Source organism: Panthera uncia, chromosome B1, assembly GCF_023721935.1.
Source record: "Panthera uncia isolate 11264 chromosome B1, Puncia_PCG_1.0, whole genome shotgun sequence".
In the NCBI taxonomy this organism is placed as follows: Eukaryota; Metazoa; Chordata; class Mammalia; order Carnivora; family Felidae; genus Panthera; species Panthera uncia.
The window spans coordinates 158384403-158396542 of NC_064811.1; the positions used below are offsets into that span (position 1 = coordinate 158384403).

At 35.3% G+C, this 12140-nt stretch overlaps 1 protein-coding gene across 8 annotated transcripts in view; it reads left to right on the forward strand.

Moving 5' to 3' along the window:
* The window catches only part of LOC125923825 (disintegrin and metalloproteinase domain-containing protein 5-like), a 131505-nt gene that overhangs the window by 104010 nt on the left and 15355 nt on the right, over positions 1-12140 (forward strand). For all 8 annotated transcript variants that reach the window (XM_049632427.1, XM_049632430.1, XM_049632429.1 and 5 more), the window contains 2 exons: positions 5620-5706; positions 6405-6516. In XM_049632427.1, coding sequence (XP_049488384.1) covers positions 5620-5706; positions 6405-6516 — 199 coding nt within the window. The remainder of the gene's footprint in view (positions 1-5619; positions 5707-6404; positions 6517-12140) is intronic.

The window sequence follows — 12140 nt, forward strand, 5'->3', positions numbered from 1 at the left end:
ACCAGCCTTATATACCTGATATAAATTGTTCATGGTTTATAATTCTTTTTATACATTATTGGATTTAGTTTTCTAATATTTTGTTGAATAATTTCTGTATCTAAGTTCATGAGAGATATTGGTCTCTAGTTTTCTTTCTTTATACTGTGTTTATCTGATACTGAATATATTATATGAATTCATAAAATGAGTTTGGGAATTACCCCCTTCTTTTCTATTTTCTGGAAGAGATTATTTAAAAAATACATTAATTGGTCTTGAAATGTTGGTTGAATTCTCCCCTGAAATAATCTAGGTCTGGAGTTTTCTAAGGAACTTTTAAATTATGAATTCAAAGTCAGTTGTTATAAGTATCTTCATGTTATCAATATCTTATTGGTGAATTTTGGTCATTCATGATTTTCTAAGAGTTGGTCCATTTCTTCTGAGTTTTTGAATTTATGTCTGTAAAGTTGTTCATGGTATTTCTTATCATCTCTTTTAATGTCTGAAGGATTGGGTAGTGATAACCTTGACTCAATTTCTAATACTGGTGATAGTTCTCTCTTTTTATACTTCTCAGTCTTGGTAGATATTCATCAGTTTAATATGGGTTTTCAAAGAACAATGTTTTTGTTTCATTGGTTTTCCACATCATTTTCCTATTTTCAGTTTCATTAATTTCTGCTCTTACTCTCTTTCCTTTTACCTTGGGTTTATTTTCCTCTTCTCCAGTTTCTTGAGGTAGTAACTTAAATTATTGATTTAAGGCCTTTCCTCATTTTGAATTTAGGCATCTTGTGCTATAAATTTCTGTCTCAGCACTGCTTTAGCTGTACCCCACATATTTTGGTATGCTATAGTTTCATTTCCTTTCAGTTCTATGTGTTATTTACTTCCTTTGGGAGTTCTTCTTTGACATGTGAATTATTTAGAAGTGTGGTGCTTCCTGAAGGGATAGGAGGAGTTTCCCCAGGCCAAGCAACAGCACGTCTCTCAGGGAGGAGGGGTGTATTAGAATCCTCCATTTGGTCCCTCCATCCCTTTCACCCCTACAGTTACTTTTATGTGTCTGGGTAGAGAAAGGACTCTCAGATCACTAGGATCTGAGAAGATCAAAAAAGCTTGCTGGGCTCATTTGTTTGTTATGTTTGCATCTCTCCTTCCGGTTGTACCCATCCACCCTGGTTCATCTAGACATGGTAGTGGCTTTCCTGGTTGGGCTGCTTGCTCTGTTTAGGCTCCTTCTCCAATATTACTTGCCTGTCCTGGCACTTCCTAGAGAAGGAAAGAATCTCTAGAGTTTCAAGTTAGTGGGGCTGTGGGGTAAAAGTAGCTTCTCAACTGGACTGTTTGCCATGACTAAGTCCCTCTTGCTGGTTTTGCCCAGCTGTCCTTTTATTAGGAGGAAGAGAGGAGAGTCTTAGTTCCCAAGTGGAAGGAGAAAGATTCCTCTGGCCATTTACTATTGGTGGGGTTCTAAGTGCATCCCTCTTGCAGCTGATGGTGTTAGTCTTGATATCCTCTGATGTTGTCAGAGGGGATAACATTTGATCTGGGGAAGGAATGAGCCTACCTGGATTGCCTTCTGGTACTAGTTTGAGGTGCAAGATCTGGATGGACTTCTGTTGGGTTGGAGCAGAGGGGAGATGGGGAGAAGCACAAGACACACTACTGTTCTTCCAGTTCAGGTCTCAAACCAACTCACCCTTTTTCTGACCACCACTGAGTTCTTCTTTTTGTCTCCCAAGCCATTTATAATTTTATAATATTTTATAATTGTACTTAGCAAGGACACACAGAAACAGGTCTATGTTATCTTCTCTAGACTCAAAGTCATAATGAATTCTTTGAATATTTGTTGTGATATTGTTTATATTTCCTATAAATTTTGCTTCATGACTTTTCAGTGCTAAGTTATTCCTTTCGTGTGTGTGTGTGTGTGTGTGTGTGTGTTTGTGTGTTTGTGACTTCCCGCATCTTTTCCAGACAAATTAATCCATGTAATGATATATAAATGTATAAAGTCTAGAGTCTAATCAGCAGTAAAAGCAAGTCAAACAAGGTTCAGGCCCCTACCATATTGAAATAATTCTCAGATGAGGAATTCAGATCCCTCTTTGCCTTATTTCCAAGTTTGAATACATTTTCTTAAAAGTATTACGTTTTGATCATGAATAATGTCAAATATTATTTCTCAGCATAAAAATGATGGGTCTTGGTTTTGGGTTGATTATATAAATAGGTGAACATACAATTTTGAGCAAACTAGAACCAGAGAGTTACTGTCTGACAAATTCAGAAGGAATTTGGTCTGGATCTTTAAAATGATATTTTAGGGGCGCCTGGGTGGCGCAGTCGGTTAAGCGTCCGACTTCAGCCAGGTCACGATCTCGCGGTCCGTGAGTTCTAGCCCCGCGTCGGGCTCTGGGCTGATGGCTCGGAGCCTGGAGCCTGTTTCTGATTCTGTGTCTCCCTCTCTCTCTGCCCCTCCCCCGTTCATGCTCTGTCTCTCTCTGTCCCAAAAATAAATAAAAAACGTTGAAAAAAAAATTAAAAAAAAAATAAAATGATATCTTACTATGAGGCTAGGAAACCAAGTCCAAGAAATTTTCCCTACCATATTTCACTTGAAATATTTATAAATATAGGTGAATGTCTCTCTTCCCAAGGTTCTGAAAGGCTGCTAACGTCCTTGGCCCGTCAGGAAGAACACATTCTTACTAAATGTGAGCTCTCTAGAAGTCTAGAACAGATATTATGGAACAGAAATCTTTTATCTATGATATTTTCATTTCATATACTGTAGTTTTTATTCTAGAAGTTCTGTTGGTTCTTTTTAAAAATGTTTATTTATTTTTATAGAGCACGCGTGAGCAGGCGAAGGGCACAGATAGAGGGAGAGAGAATCCCAAGTGGGGCTTGGACTCAGGAACCTTGAGATCATGACCTGAGCCAAAAGCAAAAGTCAGATGCTTAACTGACTGAGCCACCCAGGCGCCTCCTATTTGTTCTCTTTTTTATATCTACTAATGCTTTTCTCATTATGTTCAGGTCCTTTTTATATCCTTGAGCCTATAAAGTTTGTTTACAACAGCTATTTTAACATTCTTGTCTGTTATTTCCGTCACTTTTAACATTAGTAATTATGGGCTCCGTTGGCTTGATTTTTCTACTATTTATGGGCCACATTTTCCTCCTTCATATTTTTATTACATACTGAATCTTATGAATTGAGTATTATTGAATGACTTCTTGCTTTAAAAATAATTGAATTTCTTTAAATTACTTGCAGGTTGGTTTCCTTTCAAGACTTGTTGTTACGTTCTTTTTAGGGCAGAGAGTAAATTTGCCGCACTTCTAAGTTATGGCCCTTTATGGTCTCTACTGAATGTTCTGTGAATTCAACAAGGTCTGTATGTTTGGGCTGGTAGGACCTTGGACAATTTCCAGACTTCTGTGATTTTAGAAATTGTTCATCTTACAGATGTTGATAATCTTTCTTTCTCTGGAAGTTGTTCTTGGTCAGTAATTCCCTCTTATGAAATAGTCTTCCCAGCAAATTCTAGCTTCCAGCCTCCTAAGCCTTCACTTACCCAAATCTCTGTCTATTAGATTTTTAAGCTGTGTTTGGGTGTCATCTCACTACACCTTAGTCAGGAAATTCCTTTTAAGCAGAGAGCCTGGACAGTGGGAGGCCTCACCTAATTTGTCTTTCTTTTTTCTGAGATAATAGTCTTGTGCTGCTTGTTTTCCATTCTCTAGAAATAGTTGTTTCCTATTCTTTACCTATTTTTCTACTTTTTTATGGTAGAAAGGTAATTCTGGACCCTGCTATTTTAATCTGACTGGAAGCATAAGTCCTTAATTTTTTTTTGAGCCTACATTGCCATGACAAATAAAGAAACAGTAAGAATATTGTTTCTGATGTTTGAGGAATCAGTGAGAATCAGTTACTAGTTTTAAACTGCTTTAGTTATAAAAGCATAGATACTAAATTGAGGATTAGGGATGCAACAAGTAGAAAGGAAAAGGGCTTCCTCACATACCATCAGAAAAATAAAAAAATAGAAAAGAAACCACAATTAATTTTCCTCATCATTTAATTCAGTCCTGTATAATTACATCATATCCCTTGGATCGTGAATTAGTAGTTTGTTTTCATGTGGCTTGATGCTTCTGAATGTAAAGGGTTCTAGTAAATCCTCCTGCAGCTTTGTAGTGTGGTCTGAAAATTGTCTAATTCATGCCAGCTTAAGCCCCACATCCTATATCTGTGAGTCTAATTCTTCAAGAATTTGTTAAATAAGTTTGTTAAATGAGTGAAAGAGAATGCAGGAGGCATTTCTGGTCACTTAGTGTATCTAGTTCATTGGCTTCCAGACATTATATCTGGGTAAGGATACAGTTAGACAAGGTCTACTCCATTTTATTTCTAAGCTTACCATTAAAAAAAAATGTTTACTTTTGAGAGAGAGAGAGAGGGAGAGAGAGAGGAGCAGAGAGGGAGAGAGAGAATCCCAAGCAGGCTCCACACTGTCAGTGCAGAGCCCAACTTGGGACTCGATCTCATGAACTGTGAGATCATGACCTGAGCCAAAATCCAAGAGTCAGATGCTTAACCATCTGAGCCACACCAGCACCCCAACTGACATATATTTTTTGAGAGAAAGTCTCAAGATGTGCTTGCTAAATTCAAATTTATTTCTATATAATATATTTTGATAATAGTCCATGAAAATAACCAAAGTTTCAGTAACATCTTGCTCATCTGGAAGCATGTGGAATACAAATTTGATCTGTGGTCTCTTTCCCCTTCAATTCTAAATGATAGTGTATCAGATCTCTTTTTTCCAGTGTCCCGGTCCTCCTCTTTCTGCACACCTGGTTGTTACTATGATCCAACGACAAAATTTACTCAAAAAGTAAAACCCTTTCACAAAGTACTGAATTTACTGAAAATTTTTCGATAAATGAAAAAAGTCACAAAAATTAATGCCATAAATTAGAACAGTGTAAATCCACAAATTAAACATTCCTTTTCTTTGAAGGCTTTTTAGCCATCTCATAGTTGGGAGTCTTTCATTGCCCTAGTATCTCAAATAATTATCTGTCATCCTTGCTGTTCTCTTTCTCCTCATTTTTTTTTTAACATGGAATCATAAGCTGTCTTCCTTTGTTGCTCATACCGTGATATTAAGATCTCAACCTCCCACCTCATAGTTCTCAACCTTAACTGCTTGCAATAATGAGGGGACCCTGTCCCCAGAAATTTCGAGATAAATGTCTCAGATGCAGCCCAGGCATGGGTATTTTTTTAAAATGCTTTTTAGATAATTCTTGAACTCCAGGAACTAGTCAAATTATTCTTCCAGATAGTTCTCTTTTTAAGAGGGTTTCTAATGTTAGACGGTAAGAAAATAAAACTTCTAACTTCTCACATGTGGTTACATCTTTATAATCTGAAGGCACATAGCTTATTTCACATTTATTTCAATGTTTCAATTATCACCTTTTTTTTTGTATTTTTATGCCAATTCTTGAAAGTATGAATTGTGAAATTTTCTTGTATTTTTCTTCTGTATTATCCAGGCACACAATCTGATTATTATGCCTATTTTCACTTCCTTTTGCTTTCAGTACTGTGTCAACTTTAACTGTGTAGAAATTCAATACCAGGTAAATTATCAGACGTGCAATTCTTCTCATCATTGCAATAGCCATGGAGTAAGTAATTTCAATTTTCATTTTAAGCAACATGCTTTAACATTTCAGTAAACAGTTTGGAGACTTTTTAAAAAATCATTAAAATGGCTAAAAATCATTTTCATGCTGCTAGGTGTCATTTAATAGTCTATAATTTATAACTTCAATCTTATTTTCTCAAGAAGTCTTGCCAAACTGTTTATTAGAGAAGATAAAGTAGAAACATTTAAGATGACTCTGGATGTATAAAGTATTTGGTAAATATATGGTGCAAATGTGCTATATGCACCATGAATTACTATACAACCAAAATAATCTTATTTTCACAGAGAGGAGGTAGAAACTAGTAAACAAGGTCATTAGAATTTTCTTACTAGTCTTGCTCGTTAGAATCTGGGCTGTTTTGTGAAACTATCAACTAAATGATAATTAGTGGCATGTTACCGGTAATTACCAATATTTGGGTCTGGTTGTGGAAAGAGATGAAGAATTTTTTAAAAAATGCTTTGGCAGCAGAAGCTAAATATACTTACTAAAGTATGGACAATTTCAAGAGAAAATATGTGAAAATTTGTCGAATTTGTCTATTCAAGTTAAATTCTCTGGAATGGATAAACTCTCTGAAATAAATTCTCTGTTGAATAAGTATAGAATATTCATTGGTCTCTATTGAACCATCTTGGTCCACAAAACAACGTTCTATTTTCTGATTACTCCAGATTTGTAACAATTTGAATCATTGCCATTGTCAAAATGGGTTTGCTCCTCCTGAATGCCTGGAGAAGAAGGGAGAATTTGGAAGCATAGATGATGGACACATACCTCCATCTGGTTAGTGTCTTTCAAATTTCATTATTCAAAGATAATATGTAAGAGAAGAAATTAAAGTATAGATTCCAAGCTAGGTTGCAAAACAACTGATACCAACAAACATGGTTTTGTTTTATTTGTAAGATTTTTAAAAATCTAAGACGGTAGAAGTTTGTTCTGCACTTTTATATTTTTTTAATCTTTTTTTAACATTTATTTATTTTTGGGAGACAGAGAGAGACAGAACGTAAGTAGGGATGGGCAGAGAGAGAGGGAAACACAGAATCTGAGGCAGGCTCCAGGCTCTGACCTGTCAGTGCAGGGCCCAATGTGGGACTTGAACTCACGAGCCGTGAGATCATGAGCTGAGCCTAAGTTGGATGCTTAACCGACTGAGCCACCCAGGCACCCCTGTTTTATACTTTTATATTAATATTGATGTGGTTTACTAACAAAAAGTACACCCAATTAAATGTTAGACAATTTAAAAGTAGAAATTTCAGTGCATAAAATTTGACTAGTTAATTTAGATTGTTCACTTAGGGTTGTCTTATACATTTCTGGTTTAAAATAGTGTTTGTTAGTAGTTGTTGTTATATCAATGCCACCAGAATTTTTCAAGCTATCTTTTATTCCTTTCTGCTGCATTGTAAGGGTTCTCATGTAATCTTTAGAAATATCCTCTCTAGAATCTCTTCCCTGAGTTTTCTGAGTAGTATTTTGAGTTTAAGCAGATCTAGGCAGGCCTGGGTATATCTGGGGGATAGTTCCTGGTTTTAGAAGATATTGGAGCCCACCTAGAATAACCTGGAATCAGAGGCTAGCCGTCCTTACCCCTTTCCTTTTGGGGAAAATCATGAAATTCCTTGGCAGATTTACATGAAGCTTGGATACTAGGGGAAAGGCAAACCTAGGGTGACGAACTTTTTACAGAGTTAACACACAGCCATATTAGACTCTGTTTTAGAACCCCCCCCCAAAAAAAGGGAATAATAATTTAACATGCAACATATAAGTATATATATATATTTATTTTTACATATTTATTTATTTTCACATAAATATGTATAAAATAGATGTTTATTTAAATTTATATTATTCTGTGTTATTGATTGTTTTGTTACATAAATGCTCTTATTTAAGCAAAACACTAATAGAACTCATTACCAGTGTCAATTGATAATAGTTTATAGTACAACAAATTAAGCAAATAATATATGTGAGCAAAAATATAACAATATTTAATAAGGATAATATTTTATAATATATTGTTTAATATAGCAATTGATGTTTACCTCTTTTTAAAAGGTCTTTACTGGATATTTAAATTTTGTAGCTATCCTGTTGTATATTATTAAGATTCATAAATGTAAGACTTTTCAAAAGGACAGTATAAATATAATAGGATTAAATATATGCTCTATATTTAACAAAAAATAACAATGACATGATTCTTTTTGTCCTATGATATGGTCAGGTGTAATTTTGACCCTTTCCATTTAATTGTCCAATTATCCTTCTTTGAATTGCTTGCAGACTTTCAGACATCCTTTCTTTTAAGCAGCAGCAAAATGGAATAGAGCCAAATATATAATTCCTTTTGACTTGAAGCTCTGCTTTATCAAGCCACTTACTAAATTCAGGTGTCTGTCCATTGTGATGGCATCAGCCAAGGATCTTTTCAACAAATGTATTTGAACATGGCATACTTTGGGCTTTATTTACTAGACACAGTAGGTTTTTAGAATTGTAGAAATTAGTTTGCAGGTCTCCAAAAACTTTCATTAGCTTTGTTTCTACAGGTGTCTTCTGGTAGACCAGGTATCTTATCAATCAGTTCCTTTGCATATTTAAATTCATCATACAGGCTACCCGTTTCAAAAATTCTCATCATTTTTAAACAGTGCAGGGGCGCCTGGGTGGCGCAGTCGGTTAAGCGTCCGACTTCAGCCAGGTCACGATCTCGCGGTCCGTGAGTTCGAGCCCCGCGTCAGGCTCTGGGCTGATGGCTCGGAGCCTGGAGCCTGTTTCCGATTCTGTGTCTCCCTCTCTCTCTGCTCCTCCCCCGTTCATGCTCTGTCTCTCTCTGTCCGAAAAATAAAAAACGTTGAAAAAAAAATTAAAAAAAAAAATAAATAAACAGTGCAAAGCACATTGGATGTCATAAGTAAAATCTTTTTTTCTTAGGGAACATGGTTAAAACATAGAAGTAATTTGAGTTTGTGAAATTTAAGTTTAATTACAAATAAATTACAATTTTAATTGGGACCTGAGAAGGTCCTATTTAACTTCTTGCCTTTTTCTAGTTACATTTTTTGAATTCTTAAACAGCCTTATTTCCATTATTTCATTGTATGAGTTGATGTCACAGCCTATGTGAAATTTTTCCCCCTAGGATTCACATATTATCAAATTGTTTCAGAGAAACAGTTTGTCAATTTCTGTTTTTACTGCAACCTTTCTTTCTATTTGAATCCTCAATGTATTGAAAAATTATAGAAGTACATTCTTCTTGTCCAGCGTTTTAAGAAAAAGGTGTTATGTCAGGCCAGTATTTTCAACACATTTTCTATAGCCGGTAACACTAAGAGCAATCTTGTGCGTGTCCACTTCTGAAGAAGCATCACCTCCCATTTCATAAAGTTTAAAAAATCCCATTATGAGCTTCTACACACTTTGAGGAAACAAAAGTGACCAAAAGCTTTCATGATGAAAGCCTCTATATCACAGGTAAACATATCTCCCTCCATTCAGCATTGTGTCCAAGGTGTATAGGATATTTAGCAGGTAGGATCTTTTCCTTGTCTTTGATAAGAAGTTTATAGACTGGATGGGACTTGCAGAAGTTTACATTTGCACTGCCTGCTAAGTATGCATACAGATGAGCAAAGTCTAGTTTAGATTTGAGCAAGATAACAAAATTTTTCTTTATCTTATCTATAATTTCATTAAAATTTGCATAGAAATTAAGAAACTTTTTTAAACTTCATCTTTGAAATCAAATTACGTCAGAGCTGGAGAAATACTTTCCTGCCATATTCACTTGATAGGACAGAATCGTTGCTACACTTAAGGGGCCAACAGATGTTATCAAAATTTTCACATTTTTCTCCCACCGGAAATTTTAGTGTAATCAGTGAATCAGGAAATGTAACTTCATTTGGTTTGGTAGGGGAATGAGTGATAGGGCAGTGCATGTTTGTTCCTATAGTGTGCTCAAGCTAATTTGCTGGTTATTTTTGTCGGGACTTTGGTGTCTTTTGGGGAGAGAAAAGTTTTTTGTTTGTTTTTATTTGGGAAACAAAAAGTGGAGTTGATTTAAACATACTTGCTTATTTCATCCAAGAAATTTGAGATTCAACCTCCAAATGTGCTTTCACATACCTATTGCATATTCCTTTTTTATTGAGATATAATTGACATACAGCATTATATTAGTTTCAGGTGTACAGTATGATTCAATATTTGTATACATTGTGAAATGATTGCTATAAGTCTAGTTAGCATCCATCACATACATAGTTGTAGGTTTTTTTTCTTGTGATGAGAACTTTTAAGGTCTATTCTGTTAGAAACTTTCAAATATGCAATACAGTATGACTTACCGTAGTTACAATGCTATACATTACACTCCTAGGACTTATTTATTTTATAACTGGAAGTTTGTACCTTTGACCCTCTTCATCCATTTCATTTACTGCCACTCCCACACCTCTGGCAACCATCAATCTGTTCTCTGTATCTATGAGCTTGTATTTTTTTTAACATATAAATGAGATCATACAAATGTACTGTCTTTCTGTCTGACTGATTTCACTTAGCATAATGACCTTGAGGTCTATCCATGTTGTTACAAATGGTAAGTCTTCATTCTTTTTATGGCTGAATAATATTCCATTATATATATAACCCCATTTTTTTATCCATTTATTCATTGATAGACATTTAAGTTGTGTCCATATTTTGGCTATTATAAATAATGCTGCAGTGAACATGGAGGTGCATATATAGTTTTGAGTTAGTGTTCTCATTTTCTTTGGCTACGTACCCAGAAGTGAAATTGCTGGATCATATGGGAATTCTATTTTTAATTTTTTTAAAACATGTGAGGTGATATCTTCTTATGATTTTCACTTGTATTTCCCTCTTGATTAGTGATGTTGAGCATCTTTTCATGTATGTTAGCCATTTGAATGTTTTCTTTGGAAAAATTTCTATTCATGTCTTGTGCCCATTTAAAAATCAGATTATTTGTTTGTTTTTTTGCTGGTGAGTTGGATGAATTCTTAATATATTTTGGATATTAACCCCTTATTAGATATATTATTGACAAATATTTTCTCTCATTCAATGGGTTGCCTTTTAATTTTGTTGATGGTTTCCATTGCTGTGCAGCTTTTTAGTTTGATGTAGTCCCGCTTGTTTATTTTTGCTTTTGTTGTTTTTACTTTTGATGTCAGATTTCAAAAAATTATCACCAAATCAGTATCAAGGAGCTTACTACCTGTTTTATTCTAGGAGTTTTATGGTTTCAAGTACATTCAAGTCTTTAAAACATTTTATATTAATATTTGTATATTATGTAGAATAGTCCAATTTCATTCTTTAGCATGTGGATAACCAGTTTTCCCAATACCATTAATTTAAGAGACTGTCCTTTCCCCATTTTATATTCTTGGCTCCTTTGTCATAAAATAATTGACCATATATGTGTGGGTTTATTTCTGCATCCAAATTATTTTTGTCATATTGTGTAATATGCTCTTTGGTTATTTATATTTTCAATCCAGTGGTATTAAAAATAGTCATGTAGGGTCACCTCATGACTGGGTGAGGGTCACCTCACCCAGTTGGTTAAGCATCTGGCTCTTGAGTTGGGCTCAGGTCATGATCTCACAGTTCATGGGTTTGAGCCCCATGTCAGGCTTTGTGCTGACAGTGCAGAGCCTACTTGGGATTCTCTCTCTCTCTCTGCCCCTATCTCTCTGCCCCCGCTCCACTCATGTGCTATCTCTCTCAAAATAAACAAACTTAAAAAAAAATAGTCATTTAGTTTTCATGTTCAGTGATGTCCGGGTCATGCTGGTGTTAGTATTGTAATGATTCTGATTATCATCATCTGAGCTCTTAGAAAACATGATTATAATATTGACAATAAGAAAAATTATATTAGCACTCTCTTGACACAAAGCACAACAGTTAATCCAAAGACTAAGTCAAAGATGGACTGTTAATGATTTCAATACCCTTAGGCTGCACACTTAAGTCGCATCACTCAAAATGAACCACAAATTAGGGGTGCCTAGGCAGCTCAGTCACTTAAGTGTCCGACTTCGGCTCAGGTCATGATTTCACATTCTGTGAGTTCGAGCCCCGCGTCAGGCTCTGTGCTGACAGCTTAGAGCCTGGAGCCTGCTTCGGATTCTGTGTCTCTCTCTCTCTCTCTGCCCCTCCGCCGCTCATGCTCTGTCTCTGTCTCTCAAAAAATGAATAAACGTTAAAACAAGTGGACCACAAATTACAATTGTCAACATCTGCAGTCAGAGTTAAAAACAGCAACCATAGAAGGCGGATAATTTATGCTTACTCATTTGACCCCAAAACAACGTTGCTTTTAGTTCCTGTTTTTTTTAACTTCCAAATGG